The sequence below is a fragment of the Plecotus auritus genome (genome assembly GCF_963455305.1).
Source record: "Plecotus auritus genome assembly, chromosome: 10".
Lineage (NCBI taxonomy): Eukaryota > Metazoa > Chordata > Mammalia > Chiroptera > Vespertilionidae > Plecotus > Plecotus auritus.
In genome coordinates this window covers 46873790-46894329 of record NC_137785.1, presented here as the reverse complement: position 1 = coordinate 46894329, position 20540 = coordinate 46873790, and the positions used below count along the sequence as shown (strand labels likewise).

Sequence of the window (20540 nt, the reverse complement as noted above, 5' to 3'; positions counted from 1 at the left end):
TTTTGAAATTTCAAGGTTTTTTTCCCTTTGTTTGTTTTTTCTTTTCTTTTCCCTCACTATTCTTTAGACGTTATATAACCTTTCCACCACCCACCCACCCAACCACAGTGATGGAATTTGTATTTATATGCTTTGAGACCAGGGGCTTTATTTCTGGTCCTGTCTTAGGTCTCTTCCTCCTGCCATCCCTCTAAAGTTTGTTTGATATGGGCACAGATATGATAACACTGCTGCAGACACACATTTGGGAGGTACTGGCATGATGAGAGAAGGGATTAGCAAGTCCTAGGAAGGGTGAGTCAAGAGCAGGATTGTCCCTATTTCTGGTCAGGGAACTCAGCCATAGCATACATCTACTATTGACTATGCCCAGAATCTCTGAAGGTATTTCTTGTGGTAACTGCTCTTACTGTTGACATTTTACAGAGAGAACTCATACTGGAATGGAGAACTGCACAGAGACAGGAATCACTGCTGTGCTTCAGGCTGATTTGTTGGCAGGGACAATAGTAGTCATAGAACCTTAAAGTCTCGGAATCAGGATTCTAGAAAGCATTTAATACAGTCTTCTCCTGCTGTTGTGTGAACCCCTACCATGATTGCAGTCATCTAGTCTCTGCTTCAAGAGTCTATAACTCATAAATCATGGAATGTCAGTGCTGGAAGTGACCTTAGAAATTATATAGGGCTGGGACTAGAACTCCCAGTCCCATGTTCTTTCCACTCACTGTCTTGTCACTTCAAATAAAGGGCAGCCCTTGCCGAGAATTACAGAGGTGGGTTTAAATGCCTTAGTGTTCATCCCATCACAGGCTGTCTGGGTTAATTTGCCTTTCAGTCCTAAAAAGTAACGAATTTTCTTTTTATTTTTCAACCTCAGGAATTGCCCTGCTCTCAGATGCGTACCCTGAAAAAATCTTGATTGGCCTGTTGGCTCAGTATGACAGCAGTAAAGACAAGCATACGCCGGAGACCAGAATGAAAGTCGGGGAAGTCCTGATGCGAATTGTGAGGGCATTAGGTGAGTTTTCTTGTTCCATCCTTCTGAAACGGTGGGGGAACAGTCTGGCTTTGGAACCAAAGTCTGTACACCTGGAGGCTTAGTCTGTCCACTGTGAAGGCAGGGATGTTCCTAAGCATCTTGCAATGCCCAGGACAGCTCCCTACAACAAAGAATGATCTGGCCCAGATTGTCAAGAAGGCCCCTTTGGATAGATCCTGTTCTAGAGCTCATATGAGCCATTTTATTTCTGCTTTAACATCACTCAGATGTGTTAGTTAAGTCCAGGACTGCCATTTATAGTTACTCAGGTTGTTCACAGCTGTAAAATCTCCAAGAGGCATCTTTGTATGAATGGCATGCCCCGGAGTTGTACAATACTCAACCTCTGTGATCATCCTGGTGGCCTCGACACATCTCAGTTATCATTTAGGTTGCCATCTCACTGGACAGAGTTTGAAAGTTATTCATTCCCTTCTGTAATATATTTACAAATCCTTTTGGATGTGGAAGCTTCTGCATGTGGCTAATTTTATCTGTTTTATACCAATCTTATGAGAGCATACTTTTTTAGTGGATAACCTTTTCTGATCCTATCTGCTAAATATGGGAGTGTGTCCTCATTAGAGCCTGTGGCCACCTTGTAGGTGATTATATATGCCTCCTACGCTTTTTTGGCCTTCTTTTTATATTTAATGGACCATAATATGAAATAAAGTATATTTTTAAATTATCTTCACATCAATTTTTTCAGAGATGTAAGTTTAAAATCTATTTATAGATCTTGCCCCTCATAATTGTAGCAGTAATAATGGTAGTTTTGGAAAATTTGGGAAATTTTTAAAAAGTATTTTAAAAAAACAAAGTAATCACTGATAATCTCATAATTCAGAAATAACCACTTTTTGTTTACATTTTGATGTTTCCTTTTTTTCTCAGAACTATAATTATACTGTGTATATACTGCATTTTTTTTCATTTAACATTGTTTATCAGCACTTTTCTATGTCATTTAATATTTCTTGAAAATATATATTGGTTGTATTATATAATCAGTAATCTGAATTTATTATCATAATATTTAATTTTCTTCCAGAAAGCTATTATTGTTTAATTAGGTTGTTTCCAGTTACTTTCTTTATGAGGAACTTTTCAAGGATTATAAGAAGTGTGCTATTGATTAATCTCATACACAAATCCTTTTGGTGACTCTTTGATTCTTTCTTTAAGATTTTTGGTGACTCTTTGATTCTTTCTTTAAGATTGGTTCCTGCAAGGGAAATTGCTAGGTCAAAGTATATGCATGCTTTAAGGCTCTTGATATTTAGTACTAAGTTTTCCTCCATAAATATGCACTCTTGTCAGCAGTAAATGAGACTGCTAATATCTCATACAGAAAAATTATTTCGTGGCTTCAGACCAGAATTCTACCTTGGCTCCCAGAATGAATGAACCTATCAGAAAATGTGGTAGGTGGGTGGGCTGAAGAAAGGAGGGAGGGTGTGAGGGGAGGGACTGCTGGATGAAAGGGTGGATGTGTGACTCAGTGAACTCATTGTTGCTCTAGAAGAGCAACTTAGATCTGGTGGTGTCATCGTTATATACAAAGAATAGCACTTAATTACATTTAAAGGCAGAACATAGTCTTCTACTCAGCAAGCTCAAACAAGTTCCAGTTTACTCTAGATCAGAAGTTTCTAAAAATAAGCAAAAATAAAAAGCCCTATTCATGTTGAAGATATTCATCTGAAGAGTTTACCTTCAGTGAACTCTATAGAAAAGATCAGGAATTAATTTTTGGAATGAGGAATAAGGGGAGAGAACTAAATCTCAGGTCTCTACTGGAGTATGCCAAGGCAAGTAGAATGACACCCAGGAATGCTGGGGCAAAGCAACTTATACTTCTAGGTTAGAAGGTGCCTGTTCTCAAATTACTTTATATTCCAGGAAAAGGTGGGTCCAGGAAAAGGGGGTATTTCTAACTCTTATTTACCTTATTTAATGTACTTTGTCAACTCTTTTTCATGCCACCTGCTTAATTTTTATTAGTTTTGTTGTTGTTAATCCTCATCCAAGGATATTTTTTCCATTGATTTTTAGAGAGAGTGAGAGGGAGGCAGGGATGGGGAGAGACAGACAGACAGACAGGGACACAGACAGACATTGATGTGAGAGAGACACATAGATTGGTTGCCTCACACATGCGCCCCGACTGGGGCTGGGGATGGAACCTGCAACCCAGGCACATGCCCTTGACCAGGAAGCAAACCCTTGACCATTTGGTGCTCGAGCCAACTCTCTAACCACTTTGCCATACCAGCCAAGGCTAACCTGCCTAATTTTTGTTTTAGTTTAGTAATCACTTTGCCCCCTACAGTTTAATCTAGTGATGAGCAACCCATGATCCCATCTAGTTCCAGGATGAAGCTCATAATCTGATTTTAGAAAACGTGTCATCTGCCCAGAGAGAAGCAAATTCAGCCCCAAATTCTTTTCTGACAACCACCTTCTTCTAGCCAGTTGTACAGGAAAATTGATTAATTAGATTTGTCTAGCAGGCTACTGTGAGCTCCAATTGGCTTGGACTGGGAATTGAGATAAGAAGAGGAGCTTTATAACAGCTACATAGCCCTGACCGGTTAGCTCAGTTGTTTAGAGCATTGTCCCAATATGCCAAGGTTGCAGGTTCTACCCCCGGTCAGGGCATATACAAGAATCAACCAATGAATGTATAAATAAGTGGACATTTCTCTCTCTCTCTCTCTCTCAAATCAATAAATAAAAAATTATAAAAAACAGCTACATAATATTTTATAGTATGGATATACCACAGTTTAGACCATTTAGTCAACCATTCCTCTGTGAATAAACCTTCACTTTTTTCTATTTTTTCCTGTGACATGCAGTATTGCAATATAAATTTTCACATACATGTGCTAATAGAAAAATATGCATATTTTGTATGTATGTACTAGTACATGCTACAGTACTAGAACATTTATTTCTGTAAATTCGGTATTTGCCAAAGTGGAATCACTGGTTCAAAAGCTGTTTATATTTTAAATTGCTTATATACTGACAGATTACTTCCTAAAATTGTGGGTGAGATTGTGCTTTTTGAACCCCTGCTATGTCTGTTGCCAAATATAGAAAAGTATTTTTTGAAAATTGTGTTCTTCGAAGTGAATAGACTAAGAAGGTCCATCTTTTGTTAATATGTTGTTTGTGTTGATTGCAATGGGGGAAAATCTTAATTTAAGAAATACAATAGTAATACATTTTGCTATCAATTACCTTATAGTAAGAGTAGTCAAGTATCTCATTGTGGTTTAAATTTATATTTCCCTGATGACTAATTATATTGGGCACATGTCTTTTCATGTGCTATTTTCTATTCATGTGTCTCTTACGTGAAGTTACTGTTCAGATATTTTTCCATTTTTAAATTGGATTATTTCTCTTCTTTTTACTGAGTTGTAAGATTTCTTTAATGTAGTGGATACAAGTGCCTTGTCATATGTCCGTATTGCAAACATTTCCTTCTCTTCTTTTCTTTCTTTCTTTTTTTTTTTTTTTTCACATGATAGAATCCTTTTCGTCTTTTCTTACTGGTGTCTTTTTTTAAGAGAAAACATTGTTTTTTGGTTAAAATAACACTTATTATAATATTAAGTAAATATGCAAAAACATAAAATCAGGTTACATACTTTACCTCACTTACAGCTTGAAAAATAAACACATTTAAAATTTTAATGCCAACAAAAATATCAAATTGATGGCATTATTTTAATGTGATAGAAAATTTTTTGCTAAAATGAATTCACTGCCCACAATGTGATGTGGTTCTGATGTTAGGGTGGGGAATTATTTTTTAGATCAGCATGCCCAAATTATTATGTGCTGTATGATGAATCCTTACTGCCATATCTTCCCTCTGTACAAACTATTGCAAAACCCTTGGGTTCTGAAGTCAGGCTGCCTGCATTCAAAGCCCAAGGCTGCCACTTCCTAAATCTTGAATGTGTGACCGTAGCAAGTTACTTAACATCTCTGTTTCTTGGTTTCTTCATCTATAAAATTATCTTAATAACAATACCTACTTTATAGAGCTCTTGTGAGGCTTGCAGGAGTTATTAAATGTAAAGTGGCAGATATATAATGAGCAGGTATATAATAATAATAATAATACCTTTTATTACCTCAAGCTCTGTGTAGTAACTCCGCAGTCACTGAAGCCTCAGGCCAATAGGAATACGAGACATTAATGTTAAGGGTAGAATTTCAACTACATCAGGAAAATAGGAACTAAATCCAAACCAAGCTTTGTGTATAAAGCCAGGGACTAGGGTTGTGCTACCCTGTACACATAAGAATGAAAGCTACAATTACCACTGGGAGCAAGCTTCTCTCTTGGAAGATAAATGAAGATCCACCATCAGCCCCTGCTCACTGGTGACTAGAACTAATTTCTAGTTATTTCCCAAGGATGAAAGCCCTGTAGTAAAACTGCTTCTGAATTGGGTCACCTGCAACATCAGTTTCTTCTTTCTACTGAATTATTCCCATCTACATATAAGTATTACTTAATATATATTTTTAACAAAACATCTCTCTTATCCCCATATCTCCTTCCAAATATAGCCCTATTTTTCTGGTCTCCTCCAGAGTAAAACTTCCCCAAATGTTGATGTATTTTCACTTTCATTCATTTCAAAATATTTTCTAATTTTGCTTATGATCTTTTTCTACCATGGATTACTTAGATGTGTGCTGTTTGTTGCTTAAATTTCAAATATTTGTAGATTTTCCAGGTAACTTTCCATTATTGCTTTCTCATTTCTTTGTGGTCAAGGAGCATACTATGTTCCATGTGCATGTGGAGGTGTGGTCTGTAAATATCAATTAGATTAACTTGGTTAGAGTATTTGAACATCTGTTTCTGCGTGCATACATAGAATTTTTGTCCCCTTGATGAATTGACCCTTCTATCCCTTTTTTAAATTCCTTGTCCCAAAGTCTACTTTTTGTGATGTTGATATAGTCATTCCAGCTTTCATAAAATTTGTGTTTTTATGGTATATATTTATCTCTTAATCTATGTCTTTATATTTGAAATGGATTTTTTGTTGGCACATTTTAGGGTCTTGCTTTTTTAAAAAATTCATTCTGATAATCTCTGTCTTTTTGTTGTTGTTGTTGTTAATCCTCACCCAAGGATATTTTCCCATTGATTTTTAGAGAGTGGAAGGGACGGGGAGAGACAGAGAGACACATCAATTGATTGCCTTCTGCACGCACCCCAACCAGGGCCAGGGAACCTGCAACCAAGCTCTGTGGCCTTGACTGGAATCGAACCTGGGACCCTTCAGTCCATGGGCCGACGCTCTTTTCATTGAGCCAAACTGACTAGGGCTAATCTCTGCCTTTTAATACTAGCCTTTTAAATAGTTTAGATTGTCTGTATTTAATATAATTTTAATATGATTGAGATGTCTATATTTAATGTGATTTTAATATGATTGAGTTTAAATCTATCATCTTGCTATTTGTCTCATCTATTCTTTTTTAAAAAATTATCTTTATTGTTGAAAGTATTGCAGATGTCCCCCTTTTTTTCCTCACTGACCCCCCTCCTCCCCACTCTTGCCCGCTCCCCAGGCCTTCACTGTACTATTGTCTGTGTCCATGGATTATGTACATCCTATCTAATAAAAGGGTAATATGCAAATTAACCATCACTCCATCACAAAGATGGCGGTGCCCATAGCCACAAGATGGCGGTGCCCAGTCCTCTCAGCCCCACCAGAGTCCCCCAGTCCCGGGGTTGGGGGGCAGCTGCTGAGAGCAGGCAACGTGAGCGGCCTGGCGGAATGCTTACTTCATCGCCACAGCGACGAGGCAAGCATTCTGCACCCGGCCGCAGATGAGCCTCTGGGCTGCGGAGAGCCTCTGGGCAGCGGGCACAGAGTGGCCAGGCCCCGCAGAGAGCTACTGGCGTGCGGATTCGTGTGCAGGGCTACTAGTATGCATATAAATTCCTTGGTTAATCTCTTCCCATCCTCCCCTTTCCCTCTGAGAATTGTTAGTCTGTTGCATGCTTCCATATCTCTGAATCTATTTTATTTGTCAGTTCATTTTGTTCATTAGACTCTACATATAAGTGAGGTCATGTGATACTTTTCTCTAACTGGCTTATTTTGCTTAGCATAATAATCTCCAGGCTCCTCCATGTTGTCTCAAAGCATAAGAGATCCTTCTTTTTTATAGCTGCATAGTATTCCATTGTGTAAATCAAGCATGTCAAACCTGCCAGCCACAAGTTAGACATGCTTGGTACCACAGCTTTTTTAACCACTCTGCTGATGGGCACTTGGGCTATTTCTAGATCCTGGCTTAATTAAAGAAGCCAAGATCATAAAGAGCCACATGTGCTGTGTGTAGGGATTTGGATTTATGTTGACTTTAAATGGAAGCCATTGAAAGATTTTAAGGAGGGAAGAATTCATCATAATTACATTTTAGCAAAATGACTTTGGCTGCTCTGTGAAGGCACAAGACTAGAAGAAGAGAGACCTGTTAGAATGTTGCTGGGACAATCTGGATCTGGGCAAGAGATGATGGTGGGTATGGAATGAGGGTTTACTCATGAGAAAGAAGGAAAAAGATGTCTTTAGATAGGAAAGAGAGCATAAGAACAAGACAAAAGTGGGATGCTCATGCATAGAGAATTGGGACTTGATCTGTCTCCCTGTACCAAGTTGTTTTGGGTGCCTTGGGAAAGTAAGGCTAGATATAGAGGGTGGGGTATACCACAAAAAGACTTGATGCTGGGCAAAGAGGAGTTTGGACTTGATCTGATGGGCATTTGGGAATCACCATAGATGCTTAAGAGAGGAAGCAACATGATGAGAGATGTGTAGGAGTGATTGGCTGGAGCATGAAAGATGGATAAAGAAAGGAGCCAGAGAGATAACTAGTAGGCTGTTGTGGTATTCCCTGCCACAGAGAGATGAGGGCTTTGATTAGAGAGGTGCCTGTGAGAATGGTGAGAAAGTGGATATTATAGGCAGGTCAGAGGGGAAAAAAGAGACTGCCATCTTTTTTTTTGTACATTTAAAGATGGTGATAGAGTTATAATCCACCCAGGAACTGTTACTCTCATAGAATTGTTGAGAGGCTGAAATGAAGTAATATATATTAAATCACAAATATTTGAGTGTCATTATAGAGATATATTTACTACTATATTAACTCCTATAGTGGGGTTTCCAGATACCAAAGTAGAGAAATGGGATTATCCAGAGTGTCAGCCAGTGGATAGGTAAATAAGAATTTGACATATAGCCTTAATCTTGGAATACATTTTACCTTTCTCTATCAGAGAGAGGTATGTACTATGATCCTGGAGTCATAACCTCCTAAGTTTTGAGCTTGACTCACATTTAATAACTATGGACAAGTTACATAACTTCTGTTACTTATCTGTAAAATAGGCATAATTATAATAACTACCTGATTGGGTTATTATGAAATTAAAAAGATAATATATATAAGTGTTCAGAACTAGTAGCTCTCATGGTAAAGAGTGAACAAGTATTGGTTGCTATTATTTTCCTGTTGGTATTTTTTTTTAATTCTTTATTGTTGAAAGTATTACATATGTCTCCTTTTCTCCCCATTGACCTCTTCCCACCTGCTCCTACCCCCCAGCACGGGCCTTCACCCCCCTACTATCCTGTTGGTATGTGTCTGCCCCCTGATGGTCAGTGCGTGTCACAGCAACCAGTCGACTGGTCGTTCAGCTGCTTAGGCTTTTATATATATACTAGAAGCCCGATGCACGAAGATTCGTGCTAGAGTGGGCTTTCCTTTCCCTGGCTGCCTGTACCGCCTTTCCACTTCGGCCCAGCCCCTTTCTGCTCCAGCCCAGAGCTTCCTCTTTCTGCTCCAGGAGCTGCCTCTTTCCACTCCAGCCCCGCCTTCCCACGCTGCCCAGAGGCCCTGAGAGACCAGGGGTGGGGCAGAAAGCCTGCCTCCACCACTTGGCACCTGTGTATGCAAAATAGCTGCCATCTTCGTTGGGTTAATTTGCATATCACTCCTGATTGGCTGTGGGCGTAGCGGAGGTACGGTCAATTTACATGTTTGTCTATTATTAGGTAAGACTAGAGGCCTGGTGCAAGAAATTTGTGTACGGGGGGCGGGGGATGTCCCCTCAGCCCAGCCTGCACCCTCTCCAATCCGGGACCCCTTGGGAGATGTCCAACTGCCGATTTAGGCCCGATCCCGGGGATCAGGCCTAAACAGGCAGTTGGACATCCCTCTCACAATCCGGTACTGCTGGCTCCTAACTGCTCACCTGCCTGCCTGCCTGATCACCCCTAATTGCCCCCCCTGCCTGCCTGATCGCCCCTAACTGCCTCCTCCCCCGCTGGCCTGGTCGCCCCTTACTGCCTCCGTGCCAGCCTGATCGCCCCCAACTGCTCCCCCCTACCGCCGGCCTGGTCACCCCCAACTGCCCCCCTCTGCCAGCCTGGTCATCCCATGCCAGAAACCAATTCCAGCATGTCAGCAGGGCTGAATCATCTGGGAAGGGCTAAAAAGCATCTCCCCCAAACCTGAATAGGATAATCGTCTGCTGCCAGACAGCTCAGGGCATCTTAAATCTGCATGTTATTGCCTCCTGTTGGCCAAACACCTGAACAGCTGTAGGCTATTCCCCAATCTGACAATGCTTCTGTACCCTACCCTTTGAAGTGTATTATCTCCACCTTGCCTTAGGACAAATTGTGTTAATAAAAGCAGGGTCCTGAGTCAAGGAGGTAGTCTTTAGCTCCTTTAGCTGAAGCTCCTCGGACCCCCAATGCCTTTCAAAATTATCTTTCGTCCTTGGACTCCTTCTTGAATCTACACATCAGCTCCTTTCTCCAGATTGCTGAACCCTTTGTAATGCTGGGACAAGAACCCCGGCAACCCCCAACTGTTCCCCTGCCGGCCTGGTTGCCCCTTAGTGCCCCCCCTGCCAGCGTGGTCACCCCCAACTGCCCCCCCTCCCGCTTGCCTGGTTGCCTGTAACTGCCCCACACCCCGCCGTCCTGGTCGCCCCCAACTGCCCCCCTGCCGGCCTGGTCGCCCCCAACTGCTCCCCACCGCTGGCCTGGTCACCCCATGCAGCCTGCTGTTCAGTCCTTTGGTCGTCCCTCACTAACCTCCCCTGCTAGTCTGGTTGTCCCACGCAGCCTGCTATTCGATCGTCCATCTGGTCGTTTAGGTTGTGACAGCCCCTGGCTTTTTATATATTAGGATAGATGTTTCTTTAACAGCACCTCACTGCTTGCTTTTTAAGGGTGTTTCTTTGGAAGTTGCTCATCTTTCCAACTCATCCTTAAGTCCTCTTTCCCCCAAATCAAGCATTGTATCCTACATTTAAATAGCAGAAATCTTACCTTTTATAATTAGATCTCTCTGAATAGGTTTGAGTAGATATTGCATTTCTTTTCTGAACATCACCAGCTGCAAGAATCATTAACTCAGGAGATACAAGATGACATTGGCAAAGGATCCTTTCTTTAAAGATTACTACATAATTATATTTGAATGTTTCAGCGTTTTAATTTTGCTGTTACTTTTATTTTCAGTGTCTTCATATTTTTATCTTCTCATTTCACTCCCCTATTCCAATTTAGAGTAAAATTAAAACATTAATTTTGGAACTTTAGTGTGTATGTGAAAGGACACAATACATGAAGCATCTGATTTTCTCTCTATCTTTTTTCTTTTTTTCACAAGTTTTGAAATATAGCTTGCCTTTATTTTAACTTATGGACTTGCAAGACAGTAAACCAACATCCTAACTGAAACATAATTCTTTAGAAAGAAATTGTAACTTAATTTTCCTTTTGCTGGACCTGATATAATAGAGATTGATTTCATAGCACTTGAGGGATGTTGTGTTACTGATTTAAACATGTTGTATTCTCAGGCCAAAAGCTTCTCGATTTATGTTTGTCAATATTATGAGGCCAACTAACTCTTGAGCATGCTTTAACGAGTTTTAACATTTATGTAGCGAATTAAATTAATTAAGTCACTGAAATGGTTTTAATACTTTCATCATTACAAAATTGTAAAGACAGTCTCCTTTATTGAAAATATGTACTTTTTTCCTTTCATCTTTTTTTCTGGGGGGTTAAGGGGGAAATACTTTTTAATGGTTTTTTTCTTTACAAATACACCAGAGACTCATGCAGTGCTGCCAGCATGGATGCAATCCTGGTCCACAAATCTACACACTCCTTTGCAACTTGTCCTCTGATGGCAGAACCTTTCATCTCCCCTTTATTGTTTACTATGACCCCAGCATTTTCTTCAAAATTAAGAAACGTGCCATCCTGTCTCTGGTATGACTTTAATTGTCAAATTGGATGTCCCATCTTTCTGAGCTCTGGTTTGCCTTTTTTAATTGTGACTATCACCATGTCACCTACACCAGCAGCAGGAAGTCTGATCAGGCGTGCCTTGATACCCTTTGCAGAGATGATAAACAGATTTTTGGCTCCTGTGTTGTCAGCACAGTTGATCATGGCTCCTACTGGAAGACCCTAAGAACCATCACATCCTCGCTTAGACACCTTGAACGCTGGAAAGGGAAAGTTTTCTTTCATCTTTTAAAATAACTTACCATAAACCTGGAACTTTTCCTTCCTTGTGATCACATTTCTGGGCTTGATTTTGTTAATTCTACCCTTCAAGAAAATTCCGTCCTGTTTCTGAAGTGTTACTGTCTCAAGCACACTTTTCAAGAGAACTGATCTGTTTGTCTTGTCAGTAACACCTTGGGGTAGAGTCAGTTATTGCAGATTTTCCTTGTAGGATAACTTTGTGTAAACTGGAAAGTTTATACATTGATTAAACCAGTCTTAAAGTTCAATGAGCTGTTGAGATGGAATGAGTAACCTAGTTAATGCATCACTATAGAGGCCTTGGCATCTCCTGTTTCAAACGGTTGGTTTCTGTTACTTTAGTTCATGGAGTTGCCAAAAATGCTTTGTTGCCACAAAGCATTTCCTATACATTGTTTTACTTTGTCCAGAGATACTTATCTATAGTTCTTACTTGAACGTCACTCTGTGATTTGAAGACACTAAAAGAAAACTTTTGCAAGTTAAAGTGTAAAATAGGGACTCTACTCCTTTCACTGCCCCTCACTGTATCTTTCTTCTTAGCCCCTCCCATTTAAAATTTCCCTCTGCGGGTCCTTACTCAGGCTTGAACCATCACTAGAAAGTAATCAAATTTCAGAAATTATTTCACCCTTAGATCTTTCTCATTCCTTCCCAGCTTGTAAAAAAGGAGAGAGCAGGTATATTAATATTTACGAAGGGGTTGATGGCAGCTTCCTATTGTGCTGTCCTTCTTAGGATGACTTTGCTTTTCTAATTGGAGGCTATTAGTCCAAAGAAATAAAACTCTAATGATTAAATAGACTCTGAGGCAATACAGTTTGCTAATAGAATATTTGGAGGCAAGAATGTCTCTCTCTGGCTCTTTAAAACATACCTGGTAGGCCCCGCCATTGTGGCTCAGTGGTTGAGCATCCACCCATGAACCAAGAGGTCACTGGTTCGATTCCAGGTCAGTGCACAGGCCTAGGTTGTGGGCTCAATTCCCAGTAGGGGGTGTGCAGGAGGCAGCTGATGGATGATATTTCTCTCTCATTGATGTTTCTATCTCTCTAAAATCAGTAAAAACATATTTTTAAAAAAACATACCTGATAGATCACTTGTACTTACAATAGTCCTACTAATAAGTTTGCTTTTGTTTAATAACTTGTCCCACAGGGATCTTCCCATGGTTACATGTACACCTCAGTCTATCTATATACAATTTGCATCTCAATTATCCCTGCTTATGTGGTCTATGTGATGAGGTACAATGAAACCACAACCAGGAAAGGGAGTGCTAAGAGTCCCTGAAATTTTTTCTAACCTTCTCATAGCTCAGGGTCAACTCTTGGTTACATTGCTGTGAAAAGGATAACTGTGAATGTAAAACCAAAACCACTAGCAGAGCAACCATTAGCCTTAGGGAGAAAAGTGGGTCCTGACATGTAGGCAGCAGTAGGGGGAAGTCTATCCAGAGGCTACCCAGCATTCTTGCCCAGTGACTACTGCGACCTGCCTCCTGGCAAGCCCCATCAAGACCAGAAAACGGCTTTGGCTCCAGCACTCTGCAGTGCCCTAATATGTGCATCTAGGATAGGAGTTTAGCAGCTTTCAGGAGGCCCTTCCCACTCATCTCCCACTGTTAGGAAATCGGAAGTGTTCACTCTTCCCACTTAGAAAATGGTAAAGAAGAGGGGAATCTTTGTGTTCTCTTCTGGCTAGAATTGTAGGATTTCAGCCTTTAAACAAGATAATTAAGTAACAATTCCGGTGCTTGCCCATGGACCAGAGAAACTTACTCTCATCATGCCCTATTGCTCACACACTTTTTCAGACATGGCACTGGCTTCTTTTCCACCCATGCCTTGTAACGTTAAACAGAAAAAGACCATGAAATGCCAGAGATGTGAGGGAGTCAATTGGCCACTTTTACTTCCTTTGTTTTAGAATGGAAGTTCCTGCTGATCTTAGTGCACAGCCAAGTAAGTGTCCCGGTGGCAATAGGAAGAGCCCTCTGCCTGGGAGGTAAAATTCTGGTCTTGAGAGCATGTCTGTCTGTCAGTAGCTGAGTGACCTGGGATTGGCCCCTTTTAAATTTTACTTTCTTATTTATAAAACAGAATTAATATTTTTTTCTACCTACCTTAAATTCTTATGAGGCTCAAATAAGATAATAGGCACACAAGTGTTTTGCAGATAAAGAGGCTTATAAATGCACATAGCATTGCTTTATTGCACAGCATTTTATGTCTGGGCTGTACTGTAGCTGCATATTTTATCTTAACTAAAACCCATCCCCTGTTCATGAAGGGCTGTGTAGAGAAGGAAAACCAAAATCAGAAAAGAGATGATTTCCCCAGAGCTACAGGGGAAATTCAAAGCTGAAAAGTAATTGTTAATAGATCATAATTTACCTATGAATATTTTAATGATGAATTTCACCAGAAATTAACTGCATTTAATTATTAAATTCTCTACATGGCTTTTGGAGAAGAAATTCTGCCTGTCAGGATCTGCCATCTCAATCCCATTTCTTTCTGACCTCAGCAGAAATCATCTCTGTTGACTCTGGTCCACACATGTGACAGTAGGTTGTATGCATGAAACATTACAAGGAACCAGTCATTCTCCTCCTGGATTTCTTTCAGTAGTGAAGTGGAATCCTAGAGCAAATGAATAGGTGTAAGCAAGGACATAAAAACGTACACGAACAGAGGCAGGTCTGTATTTCGTCTTCTGTTTTCTCATCGGCTGATCAGCGGGGATATTTCTGTGAGGGCATGTGGCTCTCCATGTTACCCCTAGGAATCTCTTCACTTCAGTTCAAAAGTAAATGGGAATCCAAGATGGGAGGGAAAGTAGTTCCTCTGGAGCCCTTCCTTAAATAGTTGATTTAGTGAAGTCAAGTGTGTATTGTATCTTCATTTAATCTTTTCCCGTCTTTGCTCTTTTTTTCTCCCCAAAATATCTAATATCAAAACAGAAGGGGAAGAGCATACCTGGACTGGTTAGATTACAGAGGGGATTTAACACTGTAGTTGAGATCTCTCTCCATCTCCACTTGAATCTGATCTGTAAGAGGAAATGAAGTCAAAGCAAAAGAAATTTGGATTAGATATAATAAAAGGCACAAAGGTTTTTTAAATATTGGCAGAAAGTCCTAACTATCCTTGGGTTCATGTTTGTCAAACATGGTTTGGCACAGACTTTTGATAGATGGGATATTGGACTAAACCTATGTGTAAGGACCTCTGAGTCTAAATCTTCAATGTTATTTTATTTGTTTAAGAGACTTTTATATTAACACTAATATGTGTGTGTGTGTGTTTAAACTGAACCAACGGAAGTTAATTTAGAGGTTTTTTAAAAATACGTTACCCATTAAACTACCAACTCTGAGGTAGTAAGGACTGAAATTTTTTTGGCACCATTTTTACCAACAAATAAGGAAGCGTAGAGCTGGCAGAAGTAATACTATTCCCAAAGCAGAGGGAAAGCTCCGGGTTCTATTTTCTTGAGATATAATTCATATACCATACAATTCACCCATTTATAATGTGCAATTAAATTTCTTTTTTTGTATGTTCACAGATATGCAGCCATCACCAAAATCAATTTTAGGACATTTTTATCACACCTAAAGAAACCTTATACTCATTACCAGTCAATCACTGATGTACTTTTTTCTCTTTAAGGATTTATTTATTTTGGACATTTCTTATAAGTGAAATTATAACATTTTTCAGCACAAAAAAGAAATGAGCTATCCAACCATGAAAGGACATGGAGAAACCTTAAATGCATGTTATGAAATGAAAGAAACCAATCTGAAAAGTCTACATGCAATTTGTTCCCAACTATAGTTGGCAACATATATAGTTGGAGTTTGCATTGCATGGGTCCACAGATTTTTTTTCATCTAAATACTGTAATTGTATTATGTGTTAATCAACTGTTTATGTTATTGGTAAGGCTTCTGGTCAATAGTAGGCTATTAATGTTATGCCCAGATTTCATGATCCCCAAAGACCACCTGGGAGCCAAGTCCGATGCAAAAGCAAAGAGCCTTTATTCGAGCTAGCTCGAGCTCCCTGTCCACCACACTCCCCGACGCAGTGGCAGGAGGCAGAGAAAGAGCCCCAGGCCCCAAACACGCTGATTTATAGGGGGCCTGGGAGAGGTAGGAGGGGTGAGGTAGTATGGCCTCTGCTGATTGGTCGGGGTCAGGTTGCACATGGGGGCAGGGTGCGGCTTACTTTCCTCTTGCATTTCTATTGGCTAATTCAAAAGTGTGGGTTGGGCTCTTGTAGAGGTTCTAGGGCGGGAACCTGACTTCTCGAGGTGGAGGACATGGAACAAAGGGAACATGGAGTCGGTCTCTCCCCGCCCTTTCATTAGTAAAGTTTGGGGGGAGTCACAATTTACATGCATATTTTCAACTGTGTGAGGGTTGGGGAGAATCCGTGCTTCTAACCCCCGCATTGTTCACAGGTCAACTGTATATGACATTCTGGAAAAGTCAAAACTGTGGAGACAGTAAGATAAGTGGTTGCCAAGAATGAACCAGGAGGGAGGGATGAATAGGCAGAGCACAGAGGATTTTTAGGACAGTGGTTAGAGTGTCGGCCTATGCACTGAAGGTTCGTGGGTTTGAATCCTGGTTAAGGGCACAAGGGTATGGTTGGGGCGCATGCCAGAGGCAACCAGTCGATGTGTCTCTCTCACCTATCTCTCACATCTCTCTCTCTCTCTCTCTCTCTCTCTCTCTCTCTCTCTCTCTCTTTCTCTCTCTCTTCCCCTTTCTCCCTCCCTTGCACTCTCTCTAAAAGAAAAAGAAAAAAAAAGGCAATGGAAAAAATGTCCTTGGGTGAGGATTAACAACAAAAAATAAGTAAATAAAAATTTTTCTCTATTTCACTATGTATTGATTTTTCACCTTCCTAAGCAACTCATTTTTATCAGATTTGTTCAAACAAATCTAGATCCTTCAGTTTTCTTTGAACACACAGCTGTTTGCTTCTCAGGAAGGTTAATTATTGCTGACATCCTGACAAGAATATGAAGATGCACATCGCCAGGTGTTGTCATTGCACAGAGCAGAAGTCATTGATGCTGCACTAAGTCAAACCCCTCTGACTAGCAGCTACTTGAGTAAGTTTCTAAAAGTGAGCTTGGATTTACTGTGTGCATTTCCCTGAAGCTGTTTAGAAAGCCTGAGGAAAAGATGGTGGTCTCTCTAACTTCAGTTCCATGGGTATCTCTCAGTCCACATGTTGTAGCCTGTGGTGATTACTTTCTGAAAATGGAGGTGAGGGAATTCAGAAATCAATAACATTTTTTGTAAAAAGCCATATAATATGCATGTTCTTAAGGAGACAACTCAACAGGATGGTAATGAATGTTTGCCCATGTCAGGGATCAAGTGTCTGCCATCTTTCAGACAAAAAGTGAATTAGGATCTTGGAATCTTGTGGTTCAAATAAATTCACTGAAACAATAATACCATTTCAACTGGATAAAGAAAAATACAACAACAACAAAAAAGGTAAAGAAAATACCCCCCCTAAACACACACACACCACAAACCAAAACCAGGAGTGTATGGGATAATTGAGATTTGATTGCTTAATCAGAAACTAAGGAATACTTGTGGGTGTTCTGGAGCTGTGGTTTTAGTTCATAACGAACTAGGTTAGTCAATAGTTGCGAAATATACTCAGCATATAGCTCTCTTCACATGAGCTACTACTGTATATAGTTACCTTTTTATAATAGGTTGGCAAATGGGAACCTATTATATATATAAATATATATAAAATCTGATTTATGCTGTATAACAGACTATTATCCCAATTAAAATGATAATTAGAAGAAAATTATTGGGTTTATGTTTTTCTGTTTATGTTAGTTATAAAATTGACTTTTGAAGCCTTTAAAAAACATATACTGTCTTAAATTCCTTTGTTTTAGCAAATCTGTCTTTTCAGACTTTGTACTGATAGACATAGAACTGACATAGAAGTACTCTGTAATTTTAAAGAATATTTCAATTTTCATATTATATCAGTTAAATGCTTTTAGCTGCAGGTACAGAAATTTCCAACTCAACTGGCTTAAACAATGGAGAATAAATCATTGCACATAACAAAAAGTCCAGAACTAGTGAATTCTTTGATTCCATGACATCATTCAAGACCCAAACCTTTTTGTCTTTCTGCTCTGCCAACCTCAGCTTTTTTGCCTCATTCTCTGGTCTCGCATGGTTTCAAGTTGGCTGTAGCGACTCTAAGGTGTCATATATTTAACATAGCCAGAGGGAAAACAGTTTCTTAGAGTCTTCCAGCAGGTTTTTCTTCACACCTCATTGTCCAGACTCAGTCACCTGCCCATAAATAAACCATTTAAGGCAAGGGGGGCTATGTCCACCATGATTCACTTAGACCAGTGGTCGGCAAACTCATTAGTCAACAGAGCCAAATATCAACAGTACAGCGGTTGAAATTTCTTTTTTTTTTTTTTAAATATATATTTTATTGATTTTTTACAGAGAGGAAGGAAGAGGGATAGAGAGTTAGAAACATCGATGAGAGAGAAACATCGATCAGCTGCCTCCTGCACACTCCCCACTGGGAATGTGCCCGCAACCAAGGTACATGCCCTTGACCGGAATCGAACCTGGGACCCTTCAGTCCGCAGGCCGACGCTCTATCCACTGAGCCAAACCAGTCAGGGCTGAAATTTCTTTTGAGAGCCAAATTTTTTAAACTTAAACTTTTTCTAACGCCACTTCTTCAAAGTAGACTCGCCCAGGCCGTGGTATTTTGTGGAAGAGCTACGTTCAAGGGGCCAAAGAGCCGCATGTGGCTTGCGAGCCGCAGTTTGCCGACCACTGACTTAGACCAATGAAGACCGTAGCCTGAATCACATGGGTGGTGGTTAGGGCCCCAGACAAAGGTGGATATTTCAACATAAAAATTAGAGTGCTATTTGCAAGGAAGATTGGGAGAATGCCAATGAGATGTACACAACAAAATTTGACATAGGGATCTCCTAAGCTCAAATTAAAAACCCCTTATGGCCCTAGCTGGTGTGCTCAGTGATTAGAGCGCCAGCCTGTGTACGGAACGGTCATTGGTTCGATTCCCGGTCAAGGGCATGAACCTGGGTTTTAGGTTCTATCATGTTTCTCTTTCTCTCTCTTGCCTTCCCTCCCTTCCTTCCAACTCTTTAAAAAAAATCAAAGGAAAAAATATCTTTGGGTGAGGATTAACAACAACAACAAAAAAAACCCAAAAAACCTTTATGTAGGACCTTTAAATTCCATGCCTGTGTCAAAGTGCAGTCCTGGAAGCTTTATTCTCCACTACATGCATTCAGTTTGTTCTGCATAGAGACCTGGTCAGGGCTGACCTCCAACCTGGAGACTAGGATCCAGTACAGACTTCAGAAACGCAGAGGGTGGCATAGTCAGAGGCTAGCAGAGCCCCCAGGAAATGGAAGCAGAGCTGTAAATCCCCAAGGAACAGGTTTGAGCAAAGGTGTGACAAATCTAGCTGTGTATGTGAGGTCCAAGGGAGATTAGGTTGCACCGAACATGATGTCAGGGCTATTTGAGAAACGCAGAGTGGATTCAGCGAGTGTTCCAGACCAATACCTGCAAAACCAGGTTGCAAGTGGGCCCAGAGCCAGCGGACTGGGTACAGTGCAGCGCTCTTGTGATGCTGACCTTCCCACTGGCTCCTTTGGTTCTCTGGTGCACTTGGGGAGGGTGTTGGTAGAGCATGCAGTTAAATGGATGCTCATTTGGAAAGTAGTGACAAAGCTCAGGCTGGGCAGGAATTACATAAATGGAACAATAAATTGTGGTTTTGTTTATGTGATGGTACGCTCTTTTCTTGTATGGTGGGTCAGTATAAGAAATAGTCGTATGATTTCTACATTGAATATAAAACTTTTGTTGTCCGTTCTGCTTTTCACTTTTCTCCCAGTTCTTACGTGACTTGTTTCTTCAGGTCTTCTCCTCTGAGAGCTTTTCCCTGAACCCTCAGCCCTGGCTCTCAACCTCCCTCCCCAACCCCCCCGCTTCCTTTATTTTCGTCATCGCCCTTTTTGCTGCTGGAAGGTTTATTTACTGTATCGTCTTTCTTCCCCACTAGAAGTAGGCTTCAGGAAAATGGGGATTTTGCTCTCGTGTTCATGCTGTAGTATCTCCAGTACCAAGAACGTACTTTTTTCTATACATTTGTATGTTTAATATACATATTTAAATTTGTAAGTTTTGTTAATAGTGAGAGAAATTGTGTGTGTGTGCATTTTTACATACATAAATGGAATGATGTTGGTTCCGTTAGTTTCTTTTGCTTAACAGTTTCTTAAGGAGATCTTTCCATATTAGTGTATATATTTCTGTCATGTACCTTTTTTTTGTTAATCCTCACCTGAGGATATTTTTTTCATTGATTTTTAGAGAGAGTGGAAGGGAGGGAAGGAGAAGGAAGAGAGAGACACACACACACACAGACAGACAGAGAGAGAGAGAGACTGAGAAACATCCACGTGAGAGAGACACATCAATTGACTGCCTCCTGCACACACCCCAATCAGGGGTGGGGAACAACCAGCAACCCAGGTACCTGCCCTTGACCTATCAAACCTGAGACCCTGAGGTGCAAGGGCTGATGCTCTAACCACTGAGACCCACCGGCCAGAGCAAAGTCCCCTCTTTCCTATTCTGAAAACAGACTATGGCCAAAGTCATCATTGATTCGGTTTCTGTGATATACACTGAGTGGCCAGATTATTATGATCTCTGAACACATAATAATCTGGCCACTCAGTGTATATCCTATATAATAAAAGGCTAATATGCAAATTG

The 20540-nt window shown here is 40.4% G+C and overlaps 1 protein-coding gene across 1 annotated transcript in view; it reads left to right on the top strand.

Annotated features, from left to right (window-relative positions):
• TANGO6 (transport and golgi organization 6 homolog) overlaps positions 1-20540 on the top strand; it is a 151738-nt gene that overhangs the window by 87070 nt on the left and 44128 nt on the right. Inside the window, exon 15 of the mRNA XM_080645013.1 lies at positions 881-1021. Coding sequence (XP_080501139.1) covers positions 881-1021 — 141 coding nt within the window. The remainder of the gene's footprint in view (positions 1-880; positions 1022-20540) is intronic.